Source organism: Balaenoptera borealis, assembly GCF_965194805.1.
Source record: "Balaenoptera borealis genome assembly, chromosome: 1".
In the NCBI taxonomy this organism is placed as follows: domain Eukaryota; kingdom Metazoa; phylum Chordata; class Mammalia; order Artiodactyla; family Balaenopteridae; genus Balaenoptera; species Balaenoptera borealis.
Genome location: NC_138860.1, coordinates 118,325,187 through 118,344,504, shown reverse-complemented (window position 1 = coordinate 118,344,504; position 19,318 = coordinate 118,325,187). Strand labels below are relative to the sequence as shown.

The 19,318-nt window shown below is 38.3% G+C and overlaps 1 protein-coding gene and 1 long non-coding RNA gene across 6 annotated transcripts in view; one reads left to right on the top strand and one right to left on the bottom strand.

Annotated features, from left to right (window-relative positions):
• LOC309604795 overlaps positions 1-15,072 on the bottom strand; it is a 184,717-nt gene extending 169,645 nt beyond the window's left edge. For all 3 annotated transcript variants that reach the window (XR_014231052.1, XR_014231053.1, XR_014231054.1), the window contains exon 1: positions 14,555-15,072. This is a non-coding gene — a long non-coding RNA (uncharacterized lncRNA). The remainder of the gene's footprint in view (positions 1-14,554) is intronic.
• Positions 15,073-15,263: 191 nt separating this feature from the next.
• Positions 15,264-19,318, top strand: part of SH3GLB1 (SH3 domain containing GRB2 like, endophilin B1) — a 34,525-nt gene continuing 30,470 nt past the window's right edge. For all 3 annotated transcript variants that reach the window (XM_082408559.1, XM_082408558.1, XM_082408557.1), the window contains exon 1: positions 15,264-15,656. In XM_082408559.1, coding sequence (XP_082264685.1) covers positions 15,585-15,656 — 72 coding nt within the window. In that variant the 5' untranslated portion in view covers positions 15,264-15,584. The remainder of the gene's footprint in view (positions 15,657-19,318) is intronic.

Sequence of the window (19,318 nt, the reverse complement as noted above, 5' to 3'; positions counted from 1 at the left end):
TAACTGAAATGAAAACTATACTAGAAGGAATCAATAGCAGAATAACTGAGGCAGAAGAACAGATAAGTGACCTGGAACACAGAATGGTGGAATTCACTGCTGTGGAACACAATAAAGAAAAAAGAATGAGAAGAAATGAAGACAGCCTAAGAGACCTCTAGGACAACATTAAACACAACAACATTCGCATTATAGGGGTCCCAGAAGGAGAAGAGACAGAGAAAGGACCCGAGAAAATATTTCCAGAGATTATAGTCGAAACCTTCCTTAACATAGGAAAGGAAATAGCCACCCAACTCCAGGAAACGCAGAGAGACCTATACAGGATAAATCCAAGGAGAAACATGCCGAGACACATAGTAATCAAATTGGCAAAAATTAAAGACAACGAAAAATTATTGAAAGCAGCAAGGGAAAAATGACAAATAACATACAAGGGAACTCCCATAAGGTTAACAGCTGATTTCTCAGCAGAAACTCTACAAGCCAGAAGGGAGTGGCATGATATACTTAAAGTGATGAAAGGGGAGAACCTACAACCAAGATTACTCTACACGGCAAGGATCTCATTCAGATTTGATGGAGAAATCAAAAGCTTTACAGACAAGCAAAAGCTAAGAGAATTCAGCACCACTGAACCAGCTCTAGAACAAATGCTAAAGGAACTTCTCTAAGTGGGAAACACAAGAGAAGAAAAGGACCTACAAAAACAAACCCAAAACAATTAAGAAAATGGTCATAGGAACATACATATCAATAATTACCTAAAACGTGAATGGATTAAATGCTCCAACCAAAAGACATAGACTGGCTGAATGGATACAAAAACAAGACCCATATATATGCTGTCTACAAGAGACCCACTTCAGACCTAGGGACACATACAGACTGAAAGTGAGGGGATGGAGAAAGATATTCCATGCAAATGGAAATCAAAAGAAAGCTGGAGTAGCAATACTCATATCAGATAAAATAGACTTTAAAATAAAGAATGTTACAAGAGACAAGGAAGGACACTACATAATGGTCAAGGGACCAATCCAAGAGGATATAACAATTATAAATATATATGCACCCAACACAGCAGCACCTCAATACATAAGGCCACTGCTAACAGCTATAAAAGAGGAAATCAACAATAACACAATAATAGTGGGGGACTTTAACACCTCACTTACACCAATGGACAGATCATCCAAAGTGAAAATAAATAAGGAAACAGAAGCTTTAAATGACACAATAGACCAGACAGTTTTATTTGATATTTATAGGACATTCCATCCAAAAACAGCATTTTGTACTTTACTCTCAAGTGTGCATGGAACATTCTCCAGGATAGATCACATCTTGGGTCACAAATCAAGCCTCTGTAAATTTAAGAAAACTGAAATCATATCAAGCATCTTTTCTGACCACAACACTATGAGATTAGAAATCAATTACAGGGAAAAAAACGTAAAAAACACAAACACATGGAGGCTAAACAATACGTTACTAAATAACCAAGAGATCACTGAAGAACTCAAAGAGGAAATCAAAAAATATCTAGAGACAAATGACAATGAAAACACAGTGATCCAAAACCTATGGGATGCAGCAAAAATAGTTCTAAGAGGGAAGTTTATAGCTATACAAGCCTAACTCAAGAAACAAGAGAAATCTCAAATAAACAATCTAACCTTACACCTAAAGGAACTAGAGAAAGAAGCACAAACAAAACCCAAAGTTCACAGAAGGAAAGAAATCATAAAGATCAGAGCAGAAATAAATGATATAGAAACAAAGAAAACAATACCAAAGATCAATAAAACTAAAAGCTGGCTCTTTGAGAAGATAAACAAAATTGATAAACCATTAGCCAGACTCATCAAGAAAAAGAGGGAGAGGACTCAAATCAATAAAATTAAAAAAGAAAAAGAAGTTACAACAGACACCGCAGAAATACAAAGCATCCTAAGAGACTACTACCAGCAACTCTATGCCAATTAAATGGACAACCTGGAAGAAATGGACAAATGCTTAGAAAGGTATAACCTTCTAAGACTGAACCAGGAAGAAACAGAAAATATGAACAGACCAATCACAAGTAATGAAATTGAAACTGTGATTAAAAATCTTCCAACAAACAAAAGTCCAGGACCAGATGGCTTCACAAGTGAATTCTATCAAACATTTAGAGAAGAGCTAACACCTATCCTTCTCAAAGTCTTCCCAAAAATTGCAGAGGAAGGAACATTCCCAAACCCATTCTATGAGGCCACCATCACCCTGATACCAAAACCAGACAAAGATACTACAAAATAAGAAAATTACAGACTGATATCACTGATGAATATAGATGCAAAAATCCTCAACAAAATACTAGCAAACAGAATCCAACAACACATTAAAAGGATCATACACCATGATCAAGTGGGATTTATCCCATCGATGCAAGGATTCTTCAATATATGCAAATCAATCAATGTGATACACCATATTAACAAATTGAAGAATAATAACCATATGATCATCTCAATAGATGCAGAAAAAGCTTTTGACAAAATTCAACACCCATTTATGATAAAAACTCTCCAGAAAGTGGGCATAGAGGGAACCTACCTCAACATAATAAAGGCCATATACGACAAACCCACAGCAAACATCATTCTCAATGGTGAAAAACTGAAAACATTTCCTCTAAGATCAGGAACAAGACAAAGATGTCCACTCTCGCCACTATTATTCAACATAGTTTTGGAAGTCCTAGAAATGACAATCAGAGAAGAAAAAGAAATAAAAGGAATCCAAATTGGAAAAGAAGAAGTAAAACTGTCACTTTTTGCAGATGACATGATACTATACATAGAGAATCCTAAAGATGCCCCCAGAAAACTACTAGAGCTAATCAATGAATTTGGTAAAGTTGCAGGATACAAAATTAATGCACAGAAATCTCTGGCATTCCTATACACTAATGATGAAAAATCTGAAAGAGAAATTAAGGAAATACTCCCATTTACCGTTGCAACAAAAATAATAAAATACCTAGGAATAAACCTACCTAGGGAGACAATAGACCTGTATGCAGAAAACTATAAGACACTGATGAAAGAAATTAAAGATGATACCAACTGATGGAGAGATATACCATGTTCTTGGATTGGAAGAATCAATATTGTGAAAATGAATATACTGCCCAAAGCAATCTACAGATTCAATGCAATCCCTATCAAATTACCAATGGCACTTTTTACAGAAGTAGGACAACAACTCTTAAAATTTGTATGGAGACACAAAAGACCCCAAATAGACAAAGCAGTCTTGAGGGAAAAAAACGGAGCTGGAGGAATCAGACTCCCTGACTTCAGACTATACTACAAAGGTACAGTAATTAAGACAATATGGTACTGGCAAAAAACAGAAATATAGATCAATGGAACAAGATAGAAAGCCCAGAGATAAACCCACGCACCTATGGTCAACTAATCTATGACAAAGGACGCAAGGATATACAATGGAGAAAACACAGTCTCTTCAATAAGTGGTGCTGGGAAAACTGGACAGCTACATGTAAAAGAATGAAATTAGAATGCTCCCTAACACCATACACAAAAATAAACTCAAAATGGATTCGATACCTAAATGTAAGACCAGGCACTATAAAACTCTTAGAGGAAAACATAGAAAGAACACTCTTTGACATAAATCACAGCAAGATCTTTTTTGATCCACCTCCTAGAGTAATGGAAATAAAAACAAAACTAAACAAATGGGACCTAATGATACTTCAAAGCTTTTGCACAGCAAAGGAAACTATAAACAAGACGAAAAGACAACCCTCAGAATGGGAGAAAATATTTGCAAATGAATCCACAGACAAAGAATTAATCTCCAAAATATATAAACAGCTCATGCAGCTCAATATTAAAAAAAAAAAAAAACCCAATCCAAAAATGGGCAGAAGACCTAAATAGATATTTCTCCAAAGAAGACATACAGATGGCCAAGAAGCACATGAAAAGCTGCTCAACAACACTAATTATTAGAGAAATGCAAATCAAAACTACAAGGTATCACCTCACACCAGTTAGAATGGGCATCATCAGAATATCTACAAACAACAAATGCTGGAGAGGGTGTGGAGAAAAGGGAACCCTCTTGCACTGTTGGTGGGAATGTAAATTGATACAGCCACTATGGAGGACAGTATGGAGGTTCCTTAAAAAACTAAAAATAGAATTACCATATGATCCAGGAATCCCACTACTGGGCATACACCCAGAGAAAACCATAATTCAAAAAGACACATGCACCCCAATGTTCATTGCAGCACTATTTACAATAGCCAGGTCATGGAAGCCACCTGAATGCCCATCGACAAACGAATGGATAAAGAAGTTGTGGTACATATATACAATGGAATATTACTCAGCCATAAGAAGGAACGAAATTGGGTCATTTGTTGACACGTGGATGGATCTAGAGACTGTCATACAGAGTGAAGTAAGTCAGAAAGAGAAAAACAAATATCGTATATTAACGCATATCTGTGGAACCAGAAAAATGGTACAGATGAACTGGTCTGCATGGCAGAAATTGAGACATAGATGTAGAGAATAAACATAAGGACACCAAGGAGGGAAAGCCGCGGGGTGGTGCGGGGGGTGGTGTGATGAATTGGGCGATTGGGATTGACATGTATACACTGATGTGTATAAAATTGATGACTAATAAGAACCTGCTGGGGCTTCCCTGGTGGTGCAGTGGTTGAGAATCTGCCTGCCAATGCAGGGGACATGGGTTCGAGCCCTGGTCTGGGAGGATCCCACATGCCGCGGAGCAACTAGGCCCATGAGGCACAACTACTGAGTCTGCATGTCTGGAGCCTGTGCCCCGCAACAAGAGAGGCCGCGACAGTGAAAAGCCTGCGCACCGCGATGAAGAGTGGCACCCGCTTGCCACAACTAGAGAAAGCCCTCACAAAGAAACGAAGACCCAACACAGCCAAAAAATAAAATAAATAAATAAATAAAGTAAATTAAAAAAAAAAAATAATAATAAAGTGCTAAGTAGAACACCTGGCAAAAAAAGAACCTGCTGTATAAAGAAATAAATAAAATTTTTAAAAATAGAGAAAAAAAAAAGAACAGAATTCTGAGATATTTTGAAGTGTAGAGAAGGGAAAATGGCATATCTCAAACTGAACAGCCTATCTTCTCAGGGAAGTAAGAGATAAGAAAATCTATTGAAATTAACATGAGGTGTCTTAAAGTCCATAAGGAATAGAAATGACTAGGCAAGAAACTGAATAGGATATCTGTAAGATATGACTCAAGTAGTTCTTATTTTTGAAAAAAATTGAAAGATTGTTAAAATGATAATTATTGACACTGGGTGACAGAATATGGGAATTTATTATACTGTTCTCACTAAGTATGTGTATGATTGAAATTTTCATAATAAAATGTTTAAAATTTAAAAAAAAACATAAAATGGGGGAACAGTAGAGTAAAAATGGAGAACTTTAGATGCAATCAAATTTAAGTTACTGACTTAAGAAAGACTGTTATAGGTATAAGTTGTTATATATAAGCCTCACAATAAGCACAAAGCAAAATCATATAGTAGATACACAAAAGAGATAGAGAAAGAAGTATAAGTATACCACTAAAAACTCATCAAACCACAAAAGAAGAGAGCAAGAGAAGAAGAAAGGAACAGAGAGGAACTACAAAACAACCAGAAAACAATTAACAAAATGGCAATAAGTACATACCTTTCAATAATTTCTTTAAATGTAAATTACTTAATTCTCCAATCAAAAGACATAGAGTGGATAAATAGGTTAAAAAAAAAAAAAAAAAACAAGACCCATACATGCTGCCTACAAGAGACTCACTTCAGATGTCAGGACACACACAGCCTGAAAGTGAAAAGATGAAAAAAAGATATTCTTTGAAAATGAAAGCCAAAAGAAAGAGTAGCATACTTATATCAGACAAAATAGACTTTAAAACAAAGACTATAATAAGAGACAAAGAAGAGCATTACATAATGATAAAGAAGTCAATCCAAAAAGAAGATACATTTGTAAACATTTATGCACCCAATATAGGAGCAACTAAATATATAAAACAAATATTAATAGACCTAAAGAGAGAAATAGACTGCAGTACAATGGTAGGGGACTTTAATACCCCATTTACATGAATGGATAGATCATCCAGACTGAAAATTAAAAAACATCAGCCTTAAATAACATGTTAGACCAGTTGAACATAACAGACATACAGAACGTTCCACCCTGAAACAATACACATTCTTCTCAAGTGCACATGGAAGATTCTCCATGATAGATCATATGTTAGAGCACAAAACAAATCTTAAAAGTAAGATTGAAATCATATCAAGCATCTTTTCCAACCACAATAATATACTAGAAATTAATTCCAAGAAGAAAACTAGAAAATCACAAATATGTGGAGATTAAACAACATGCTACTGAACAACAAATGGGTCAACAAAGAAATCAAAGGGAAAATTAAAAATACCTTGAGACAAATGAAAACAGAAATATAGCATTCCAAAATCTATGGGATGCAGCAAAAGCAGTTCTAAGAAGTAAGTTCATAGTGATACAGGCTTATCTCAAGAACAAGAAAAATCTCAAATAAACACTCCATCTTTACACTTAAATGAACCAGAAAAAGAAGAACAAATGAAGCACAAAGTTAGTAAAAAGAAAGAAATAACAAACATTAGAGCAGAAATAAATAAAATAGAGACTAAAAAGACAATAGAAAAGATCAGTGAACCTAAGAGTTGGTTCTTTGAAAAGATAAAATTCACAAACCTTTAGCTAGACTCACCAAGCAAAAGAGAGGACTCAATAAAAAAAATCAGAAATGAAAGAAAAGCTATTACAACTGATATCACAGAAATACACAGGATCATAAAGGAGCACTATGAACAATTATAAGCCAACAAATTTGACAACCTAGAAGAAATGGATACATTCCTAGAAACACGCAACCTACAAATACTGAATCAGGAAGAAACAGAAAATCTGAACTGACTAATTACTAGAAGGAGATTGAATCAGTAATCAAAAACCTCGCAACAAGGATACCACAAGAAAAGAAAATTAGAAGCTAATATACCTAGTGAACATAGATGCAAAAATCCTCAATATAATCTTAGCAAACTGAGTTCAACAATATATTTAAAAGATCATATACCATGACCAAGTGGGATTTATTCAGGGATGCAAGGATGGTTCAATATCCACAAATCAAGCAATGTGATATACCACATTAACAAAATGAAGGATGAAAATCATATGATCATCTCAAAAGATGCAGAGAAAGCATTTGACAATATCCAACACCCATTTCTGATTTTAAAAAACCTCAACACAACAAAGGCCATATATGAGAAGCCCACAGCTAACATCATACTCAAAGATGAAAAGCTAAAAGCATTTCCCTTAAGATCAGGAACAAGACAAGGATGCCAACTCTTTCCACTTTATTCAACATAGTATTAAAAGTCCTAGCCAGAGAAATTTGGCAAGAAGAGAAAAACAAAAGGCATCCAAGTTAGAAAGGAAGAAGGAAACTATCACTATTTGCAGATCACATGATACGGAAAACCCTAAAGACTCCACCAAAACAAATTGTTAGAATTAATAAATAAAGTCAGTAAAGTTGCATGATACAAAATCAATATACAAAAATCTGTTGTGTCTATATGCAGTAATAATGAACTATCAGAAAGAGAAATGAAGAAAGCATCGAAAATAATAAAATTCCTAGGAACAAATTTAATCAAGGAGGTGAAAGACCTGTATATTTAAAACTACAAAACATTAGTGGAAAAAATTGAAGGAACAAATAAATGGAAAGATATGTCATGCTCATGAATTGGAAGAATCAATATTATTAAAATATCCATTCTACCCAAAGCAATCTACAGATTCAACACAATCCCTATCAAAATTCCAATGGCATTTTTCACATAAATAAAACAAACAATCCTAAAATTTGTATGGAACCATAAAAGACCCTGAATAGCCAAAGCAATCTTGAGAAAGAAGAACAAAGTTAGAGGCATCATGCTCCCTGATTTGAAACTATATTACAGGGCTAAAATAATTTTTTAAGTGTAGTATTGGCATAAAAACAGACATATAGATCAATAAAACAGAACAGACCACCCAGAAATAAATCTACATTTATATGGTCAATTTATGACAAAGGAAGCAAGAGTATACAATGGAGAAAAGACGGTCTCTTTCAATAAATGGTACTGGGAAAATTGGACAGTCACATGCAAAAGAATGAAATTGGACCATTATCTTACACTACATACAAAAATTTACTCAAAATAAAGACTTGAACATAAGACCTGAAATCATAAAACTCCAACAAGAAAACATAGGTGGTAAGTTCTTTGAGGTAAGTCTTGGAGATTTTTTAATTTTTAAAAATTTTTTAATTTTATTTTTTAACATCTTTATTGGAGTATAATTGCTTTACAATGGTGTGTTAGTTTCTGCTTTATAATCAGCTGTACATATACATATATCCCCATATCTCCTCCCTCTTGCATCTCCCTCTCACCCTCCCTATCCCACCCCTCTAGGTGGACACAAAGCACTGAGCTGATCTCCCTATGCTATGTGGCTGCTTCCCACTAGCTATCTATTTTACGTTTGGTAGTGTATATATGTCCATGCCACTCTCTCACTTCGTCCCAGCTTACCCTTTCCCCTCCCCGTGTCCTCAAGTCCATTCTCTACGTCTGCATCTTTACTCCTGTCTTGCCCCTAGGTTCTCCAGAACCTTTTTTTTTTTTTTAGATTCCATATATATGTGTTAGCATACGGTATTTGTTTTTCTCTTTCTGACTTACTTCACTGTGTATGACAGACTTTAGGTCCATCCACCTCACTACAAATAACTCAATTTCATTTCTTTTTATGGCTGAGTAATATTCCATTGTATATATGTGCCACATCTTCTTTATCCATTCATCTGTCGATGGACACTTAGGTTGTTTCCATGTCCTGGCTATTGTAAATAGAGCTGCAATGAACATTGTGGTACATGACTCTTTGAATCATCAAAAAATCTACAAACAATAAATGCTGGAGAGGGTGTGGAGAAAAGGGAACCCTCTTGCACTGTTGGTGGGAATGTAAACTGATACAGCCACTATGGAGAACAGTATGGAGGTTCCTTAAAAAACTAAAAATAGAACTACCATATGACCCAGAAATCCCACTACTGGGCATATACCCAGAGATTTTTTTTTAATCTGACACCAAAAGCAAACGCGACAAAAGCAAAAATAAACAAGTGGAACTACATAAAACTAAAAATCATTTGCACAGCAAAGGAAACCACCACACCAACAACATGAAAAGGCAACCTACTGAGTGGGAGCAAATATTTTCAAGTAATATATCTGATGAGGGATTAATATCTAAAATATATAAAGAATTCATACTACTCAATAGCAAAAAAAAAGAAAATCCTATTTTTTAAATGCGCTGAAGATCTGAATAGACATTTTTCCAAAGAAGACATACAGATGGCCATCAGGTACATGAAAAGATGCTCAACATCACTAATCATCAGGGAAATTCAAATCAAAATCACAGTGAAATATTACCTCACATATGTCAGAATGGCTATTATCAAAAAGACAACAAATAACAGGTATTGGTGAGGATGTGGAAAAAAGGGACATGCACTGTTAGTGGGAATGTAAATTGGTGCAGTCACTATGGAAAACAGTAAGGAGATTCCTCAAAAAATTAAAAATAGAATTACCATATCACCTAGCAATTCCACCTCTCAGTATTTATCTGAAGAAAACAAAAACACTAACTCAAAAAGATATCTGCACCCCCATGTTCATTACAGCATTATTTACCATAGCCAAGATATAGAAACAACCTAAGTGTCCATCAACGGATGAAAGGATAAAGAAAATGTGGTATATACACACAATGGACTATTATGTAGCCATAAAAAGAATGAAATCTTGCCATTTGCAACAACATGGATGGATCTTGAGGGTATTATGCTAAGTGAAGTAAGTCAGACAAAGACAAATAGTATATGATCTCACATGTGGAATCTAAACAGAAATAAAAACAAAAGAAACTAGCTCATAGGTACAAAGAACTGATTGGTGGTTGCCAGAGGGGGAAGGGGAAAAGAAGAAATAGGTGACGGGAGTCAAAATATATAAACCTTCAGTGATAAAATAAACACGTCCTGGGGATGTAATATACAGTCTGGTGACTATAGTTACTAATGCTGTATTCAATATTTGAAAGTTGCTAAGAGAGTAGATCTTAGAAGTTCTCATCACAAGAAAAAAAATTTTTTTAACTATGTAAGGTGACTAATGTTAACTAGAATAATCGTGGTGATCATTTCACAATGTATACAAATAGCGTATCTTTACATTGTACACTTAAAACTAATATAATGTTAAATGTCAATTATACCTCAATTTTTTAAAAAAGAGGATAAAGACAAGAAACAGTTCAGAGGAAAAGAACTGCCAGGACTCGATCAATCAGACATGGGAAATAAGAGGAAATAATCAAAGGGGATCCGTTTTCTAGCTTAGGTGACTTGGTGCATATAATTCAACTTAAAGTTATAGGAAACCCAAAAAGAAAAGTAACTTTCAGAAAGAGTAAACTACAACAGGCTCAGCACTGGAAATACTGAATCTGTAGTTGGAAATTTAGGTTGGGGAGGAGGAGTCACAAAAGAACTGTATGCAGCTTTATTTGATTACTTTATTCATTTAACAAGAGTATTTGAGAATACGCTATGTTGCCAGGAACGTAGACCATAAAAATATAAAAATGAACAAGAAATGGTTGCTGCCCAGAAGATGAAAATGTAATGTATCTGTAGGCAGAGGGTAGAGACTGGCAGACCAAGTTCTCAGAGGATGATACGTACATTCTCAACCTCGGCCACACATTAGAATCACCTGTGGGAACTTCTGACCACCCCAATGCCCAGTCCATGCTCTGGGGTTGTGATCTAGGCATCAGTGGATGCTTAAACTCTCCAGGTGATGCCAATATGCAGCCAAGATTAAGAAAGCAGTAGCTCAAATCAGAAGAGAACACCTAGGACACTTCCTTTGAAATATTTGGCAGTATTTGGGGGAGGAGTGTGGAGAAGGATAAGAGGTAGAAATAAGAGAATTTTATTGAAGGAGCTCCCTCCATATAGCTTGATGATTCATAGTTTCTCTGCAGAGAAAACATATCGAAGGCTAAAAATAAGAGTATATGAGAATAAGGCAGGCATCTTAGGAGAGTGGCAAAATTTTGCAGTAGGCTCTGCAGAGTGTGTGAAAAAGAGTTAATTAGGAAGAAGCAGAAGCATTTTAGGTAGTTATAAAGGTTCAATGGAAGTTAGCAATCATGCATTGATACGAGCATCCATCTACAAGGTTGTACAATTCTCCCTAATGATGCTTGGCAGTTTGAGAGCACGCACAGAGAAAACATTCAACCAGGAAGGTAGATTGATAGGTCAGAAGGATAAAGGGAACTGAGAGTGCTGGTGAAAGTTAAAAATAGGACAAATAAAAACAAGGCATGGGATTGCAGGCCTTGATGATGATGAGAACACACTCAAATGAGTAAAGAAGTCAGAGATCAAAGGAGGGGGAATTTTGGTCAAAACAAAGTTTCCAAATCCAAGATTTCAAGATAGCAGAGTACAGGGTGAGTATGGCAATAGGTACCTAATCACTCTTGCTACCTGTCTTTGCCCCTCTCCAACCCATTATCCACACTGCCCAAAACCTGATATTTCTAAGTTGAAAGTGTGATCATATCTCCCCACCCTCATGCCTCAATCTGCCAGATGAACTCCATCAAAAGCCAGCTCAAGACAGGGAGATCAGCTCGGTGCTTTGCGACCACCTAGAGGGGTGGGATAGGGAGGGTGGGAGGGAGGGAGACGCAAGAGGGAAGAGATATGGGGACATATGTATATGTATAACTGATTCACTTTGTTATAAAGCAGAAACTAACACACCAGTGTAAAGTTATTATACTCCAATAAAGATGTTAAAAAAAAAAAAGCCAGCTCAAGAAGTCTTAATTATCACCTCCCCTATTCTGATAAGTTAATACCCACCTCCTCTACACTTTCTCACCCTTGCCCAATCTTAAACAAGCTTTTACAGGTACCGTTCACACACTGCTTTACTTAACAAGTTTGTTTCCCCTACTAGATTCTGAGTTCCCTAAAAGCTGGAACCAAGTATTATCATCTTTTAATCCATATTTCAACAATCTTCCTGATAAATGCAGCAAGTAGAAGTATCGATTCTGGCATTTCTTGTTTGCTTATGCTTGTATCAACACTTTTAATGATGATTTATTTGGGGAAAACTCTTTAGGCTACCTGTCCATTACTGTGAAGTTTTATTCAGTTAAAACTAGATAGATAATATAATCTACAAAGATATGGAACCAGTCACAATGTATTATGTAACCATATGCTGAAGCACATAATCAAAGTAAAGTACTAATTTCAACTCTTTCAAGTTGTGGAATTCCAACTCTTCCCTTAGGATACTTCATTTACTGTTTGTTTGTGATGTGTGTCTATCTGATAAACACAAGGTGGGGACACCAGTGTCAATCCGTATTTTTAAAAAATTAATGAAACAAAATTTTCTATTTATTAGATAAAAGTAAACGCAAGCCAAACTTCTAAGATATCTTAATGCGCCCCAGTGTATCATCTTGCACACCCCATGAAGTATACAGACCTCCACTTTCGATGTCATTGGTCTAAACATAAGGTAATGAACACTTTGTCAGCCACCACAAAAAAAAAAAGCATTAAAATATATACTACCTAAAATGCCATTTTTATAAAAATTTTGTTTATTTTTTAAGCTAAAAGCTTTGGGGATAATTTCAGATATTCAGCACTTTATATGAACTTTAAAAGATTGCTTTCCTAATACCTTGAACTATTGGAATAAGAAGTTAGTATGGCGGACAGAAAAAGAAAGCATTAAAAGGTGATCTGGAACACTTACAAAAAGACCAAGCCTCCAAATTAAAATTCAGATTACTAGGTACAGGCTGGAGGTGAACGTTTAAGAGCACTCTGGACTCCCCTAGGCATTTTATCATACTTATGACTACTTATTCAATTTCTGTTTTATGGGATTAGTTATAAACTCCCATGAGAGCAAGCGCCGTCTGCCTTGTTGCCTGCTATATTCCCAGTCATAAGAACAATGCCATGTGGCACACAGATGTTCAAAAAATATTTGCTAAATGAATGAATGAAAGAATGAAGTAGTATAACTGAAGTTTCAATTAAGAAACTAATCAAAGAAAACAACAACAATAAATAAGTACTAAACATTGAGCTTTAAGGAATACTTACAGTAAAGCCATCAGAAGTGCCAGCAAAATAGAGTGAGAAAGTCCAGGAGGTAGCAGGGAAACCAGGAAACAATAAGGCCCGGGAAAGAGGTGTGTTGTGGGAAGGAGCTGGGTAGAGTCACTGTGGAAGTCTGAGAAAAGGCCGTTTGATTTTTCAGGAAGATAACTGGCAACCTCAGGAATGCTGTTTAGGTATAGTTAACAGAAGTGGAAATCAACTGCATGGAACTAGGCAGGAAATTCTAAGATGGTAAGGATGGTAAGGAAATAGAGACAACACACTAGTCTTATGAATTCGTCAGTGAAACAAGAGCATCAGTTTTATAGCTATAGAGGGCTCAACAAGAACAAGTGAAGATTTTTTTTCAAATTAGGAGATCTACAAGTTTGAGGAAGAGGATCCAGAGTTTTTTCCTCTAATGGTGAAGGCGGTGTTGTGTTCCTTTAGTAGAAACAGACATAGATTATGACAAATATACTTGTGAAGACAGACATCTGGAGAGAGAGAAAATGTTTTCCACATAAAAATCTAAAATGGACAATAAAGAACAAGATTCCTGATTACATATTTCCTTTTCCATATTTCTGGAAAAATGAGAAGAAAGATAGATGGAGTTGACTCTTTCTTTCGTAGTTACCTTAGAAAGAAGTGGTTGTTTCTGTCACCACCACAAAGAACACAAATATTTATGTTATCTGCTGTTCCTTATAATACCCTTAGGAACTAATCTTTGTGCCTTTAACATAGCTCCTACTGCTGTGACCGCTGCTTCAGTACAACACTGAAGCATGAATGTGAGCTCATTTCATTGCCTGCCGGGCCTGCATTTTTCCAGTCCTATTGTAACACAAGGGCACAGAGACACAAAAAATACATAGAGCTTTTTTTTACTCTTGAAATACTAAGGTCTCTCCCTCCGTTCTTGCACCTGTTTTAAATTAGTTCAAACATAGGCTGTATCCTGAAGACTGCTTTAGAAGCCATTCGGAATTACCGGGTTTTGAACAGATTTCACATCATATTCTCATTAGTTATTAAGATTCACATCATATTTTCATTAGTTATTAAAATTCGCCTCGCTGAATAGTTAAGGGTTATTCTATCTCACTCACCATCTTATACGTTCTCCACCCGGCATTTGGTGTCCTGGGCACCGTATTTTGCACCAAGTATGCACCTAGTGTTGATCTTGTAATCCAGCACGTTAGGCAGTCACAAAATCCTTGTGGCAGCAAATAGAAACAGAACTGGAGCAGGGGGTGGGGGGTGTCTCTGAAGGTTGTCAAGTAACCGAACTGAGAGCTTCCTGAGGGCAGGGACAGTCTTGTTCAGCATGGTATCTCCAGCACATGATTCAATCCTGGTACACGGCAGATACTCAATAATGCTGAATGAATGAACAACAGGCTCGGTGGGGACATTAAATTCGACCCTATTCTGCAAACGTTCGCCAAGTGCCATCCAGGCGTCAGGGACCAGCGGGGCGCGGGTGCTACATGATGACAGGGAGCTGGTGGTTCTAATTCCACAGATACTGTAATTTTATGCTACAACTTCCATATTTTCACTTAAAACAAAAAGGGGGGATTTGGGTTGTCTCTGCTCTTGGTTCTCAGGGGCTTACTTGCAAACACGCAGCGCCACAGCTGCCCCGCGGCGCGCCCCTGACAACGAACACGACCCTCCCCGAGCCGGAACTGGCCAAGCTCCCAGCGCGCCCCGCGGCGATCCTGAAGGGGTCGCTGTTCCCGCGATAACCTCTACAAAGGCTCCGCCCCGTGGCCCGCGCTCTCTTCCTCCATTGGGGACACGGAGTTTTACGGTCGGGTTGCCCGGTTGTCGTCTGCAGGCCCACCGCTGCCCCTGCCGACGTTAGTGGCAGCACTACCGGAGGGGCAGGCCCTGTGTCTCGGCCGCCGCCGCCGCCTGGGCGCGCGGCCGGCTCCGAGGCGCTAGTTCTCTCCCCTCGCCCCACCCTCTCTCTCCCCCTTCACGGAAACGACAGCTGCGGCGGCGGGACTGGCGCCGCCTCCCTCCACCTACCACGTCTGCCCCCGCCACTCGCCCGGCGCCCCAGCCCGGCCGCGGCGCCTCAGCCTCCCCGCTAGGTCAGCCGGCAGCTCCGCCCGGCTGCCTCCCAGGATGAACATCATGGACTTCAACGTGAAGAAGCTGGCGGCCGACGCGGGCACCTTCCTCAGTCGTGCAGTGCAGGTACCGCGGCGGGAAGAAGGGGTGGCGACTTCCGAAGGGGCCAGGGAGGGTTCACCCGAGGCGGCCGCGCCCTCCGCACCCGGCTTCACCGACCGCCCGGCGGGCCTGCTGCGGCCGGAGGCCCGGGTTATGGGCGCGGCCTGGTGCCCCTCTGGGCCCGGCGGCCGTTTTCCTCCCTGCTCCTGCCCAACCGCAGCTCCCGGTGAAGCGAGGCGGAGTGGGGACGGGGCCCGGAGCTTCCTCCCTCCTCTGGAGGTCGCCTTGATTTTGGCTTCGGGCCGAGGCACAGCACCATCCGCCTTTCTGACCTCACGACGCCGGTGCTCGTGTGACCTCCCTCCCGGGGCTGGCGGAGGCCTTGCGAGTCCGCGGCGTAACAGACCGTTCTTGAACCACCCCCACCCTTTCATTTCGTCTCTCTCACTCTCCTCGCCGAGTCCAAGAAGGAAGTTTCCTTTTCCTGCCCCTCAACCCAGAGAGCTGCCAGCACAGTTCCCTGCAGTCCTCTCTCACCCCGAGAGGACGGTCCCTGGGCTTGGCAGTCCGCGGGAGAAATGGAGATCGCCAGTTGGCGTCCAGACTTTGCCAGGGCCACTGAGTTTGGGGGGTTCCCACTCATTTTCGAAATGGGAAGCACTGACAGTAGGGCAGTGCGAGAGAAAGGGAAGATTCATGTTGTGCTTCTAGTCACAGGCACATTTTTCAAATACAGTTTAAGGGGAAAAGTTGACCGTCTCGTGGTATTCAGAAATCAAGGAAGTGTCAGTACTAGGGAACTTGGACAGTTTTCTACAGTCATCACCCACATTATGCCAACTCAGTTAAATCTACGAACAGATGTAAATTTCACCACAGCATGGGTTGTAAACAGTCTGGTGTTTAAGTTGATGACATAGTCACAGTAGCAACAACATTCTCTTTTGTAAAGAGAAAACAAAAATAGTTTTCTAATATAACATACCAAATTGATACTGAAATAAATCATTTATATGCATCACTGCTTTCCTTATCTCCTTTACCCCGGTTTTATTGGCATAGTTGATCTTACATTGCACTATTTTTGGCAAAGAATCATAGAACTAGAGCAAGATAATGGCTGCCTATATTGTGAGCTTTGGTGTTGTTTCAGTGCTGATTCCATGTGATTCTAGATGCTGAATGCAGATTTGACACTAAGTAATGCCACTCTTAAATACAGCTAGAGGGACTTACCTGGTGGTCCAGTGGTTAAGACTCCTGGCTTCCACTGCAGAGGTTAGATCCTTGGTGGGGGAACTAAGATCCCGCATGCCACGCGGCGGGACCATAAGTAAGTAAATAAAAATAAATACATACATACAAACATCTAGATATGTTTTCAAGGTGCATAATCTGCACTGCTTAAATAGGACACATATATTACAAATTGATTTAAATAATTGATAGACTTGATTTAAAAAATCTGACAAAGCTCTCAAGATGTACTTCCCGAATGAATTTCAATTACTCATTGTTTCAAATTCTCTAGGAAAAAGTTTTAAAATTATAATCTGTTAGTTATCAAATAATTTTCAGTCTTAAATACTTAAGTGCCTACTCCATGTCTGTGTGTCACTACAATTTTGGACACTAGTGATACAGCAGTGAATAAAATCAACACAATGCCCTCCTGAAGCTTACAATCTAACAGGATAAGACAAACTAGTAAATACATCAAGTGGTGATGGAGAAGACGGCCAAAAGGGATAGGTTAAGGGCAGGGGTGATGGTTGTTGCCATGTTGTATAGACATGATGGTAAGGGCAAGCCTTTCTGATAGGATCAAATTCGAAAAGACCTCAAGGAAGTGATAGTTCCCAGTTTTTTTTGGAGGAAAAGCATTTCAGGCAGAGGCAACAAGTGCAGAATCTGAGGTTGCAGGGGTGCTAGGGAGACCAGTTAGGGAGCTGTGGCCATAGGACAGGCAAAAGGTGTTATGACTTAAATAATGATAGCATAGCAGGGGAGGTTCAGAATCTAACCAGTATTGCATGTCATATTGGCTCTGGAGTATGAGAGAAAGATGAATCAAGGATGACTCTGAGGTTTTGGCTTGAACCATTTACTAAGAAGGGAAAAATTTCAGGATGAACTGGCTCTTTAATGTGACTTTTTATATTAAGTCTGTATCTGTTAGAGGTACATTTTGAAATATTTATGTATAAACTATATCATGTCTGAGAATTGCTTTAAAATATTTTAGAAGAAAGAAAGATGGGTAGTTGAAACAACATTGGCAGAAGGTTGATACTTGCTGATGCTGGGTTATGGGTTCATGAGGTTTTATTATACTATTATACTTTTGTTTATGTTTGACATTTTCCACAATTTTTTAAAATAAATTTATTTATTTTATTTTTGGCTGCATTGGGTCTTTGTTGCTGCTCGCGGGCTATCTCTAGTTGCGGCGAGCAGGGGCTTCTCATTGCGGTGGCTTCTCTTGTTGCGGAGCACGGACTCTAGGTGCGCAGGCTTCAGTAGTTGTGGCACGCGCGCTCCATAGTTGTGGCTCACAGGCAGTAGTTGTGGCGCACGGGCTTAGTTGCTCCGCGGCATGTGGGATCTTCCCGGACCAGGGCTCGAACCCATGTCCCCTGCATTGGCAGTTGGATTCTTAACCACTGCGCCACCAGGGAAGTCACCACAATTCTTTAAAATAAAATATGTAAGGAAAAAAAGGATGGTTCCAAAATGTAATGTGAAATTTGGAATGCTGTGTGGTAATTTTCAACAGAACACCGCTTTCTCATTTCTGTATTTAGTCGATAACTGAGTTCCTACTCTAAATTGAGTTGACATCAGTGTAGTGCCAAAGTGCCAAGTTTCATGCTAAGAATAGTATAAGAGCTGTGCCAGTTACTCATTATAAGCAATAAAAACAGTAGGAATGGAATTTAGCTTTGATATTTCTAAATAATTCTATTCAAATCAAATTATACCTTAAGGAATAGGCCATTCTCTGGTTAGACAGCTGCTATACATTTTTTCATTTTACTTAAAAATTAAACATGTTCCCTGTTTTAAAAAAAAGTAAAATCAAACTACTAAATCATATAAATGAGTCCCATTACTCCACTCTCACTCATACAAAATGTGTTTATATACCTCGGTACTTTAAAAAGAATATTAAGGTAAAATGTATAAATGAATAGGAGTATTCATTCCCTAACAATCCATTTGGGTGTTTCTGTTGTTCGTGATGCCTTCAGTAGAACACAAAAGGATCAGGTAATATATCCTTGATAAATTGTTGACTTTATTAATGTCTTAAAAACCATTCAAAGCCTACCTTTTCAGTCCAGATTCCTTAACTGAGAATTAAGTACTGCCTTCCAGCCTTGTCTTTTCTCTCACTCATATATAAATACTGTATTCCTATCAAATTATTTTTTTAATTTCAAAAATATCTTGTACTTTTCTAACTCTAGATTTTTATTCATACGGTTAAACTCATCTTGAATGCTCTCTGCTCCCTTTCTGTGGCCTTTCCTTACCTCAAGATATAACTTCAAGTCCATCTCAGACCACAGAATCTTGATGTGAATTCCTATGTCAATTCCTGTGTCATTTTTCAATTTTGTATGATCATGTGGCATTTCTCTTGTAATGAATTATTATGTAAGGTCTCTTAGAACTCTGAAATT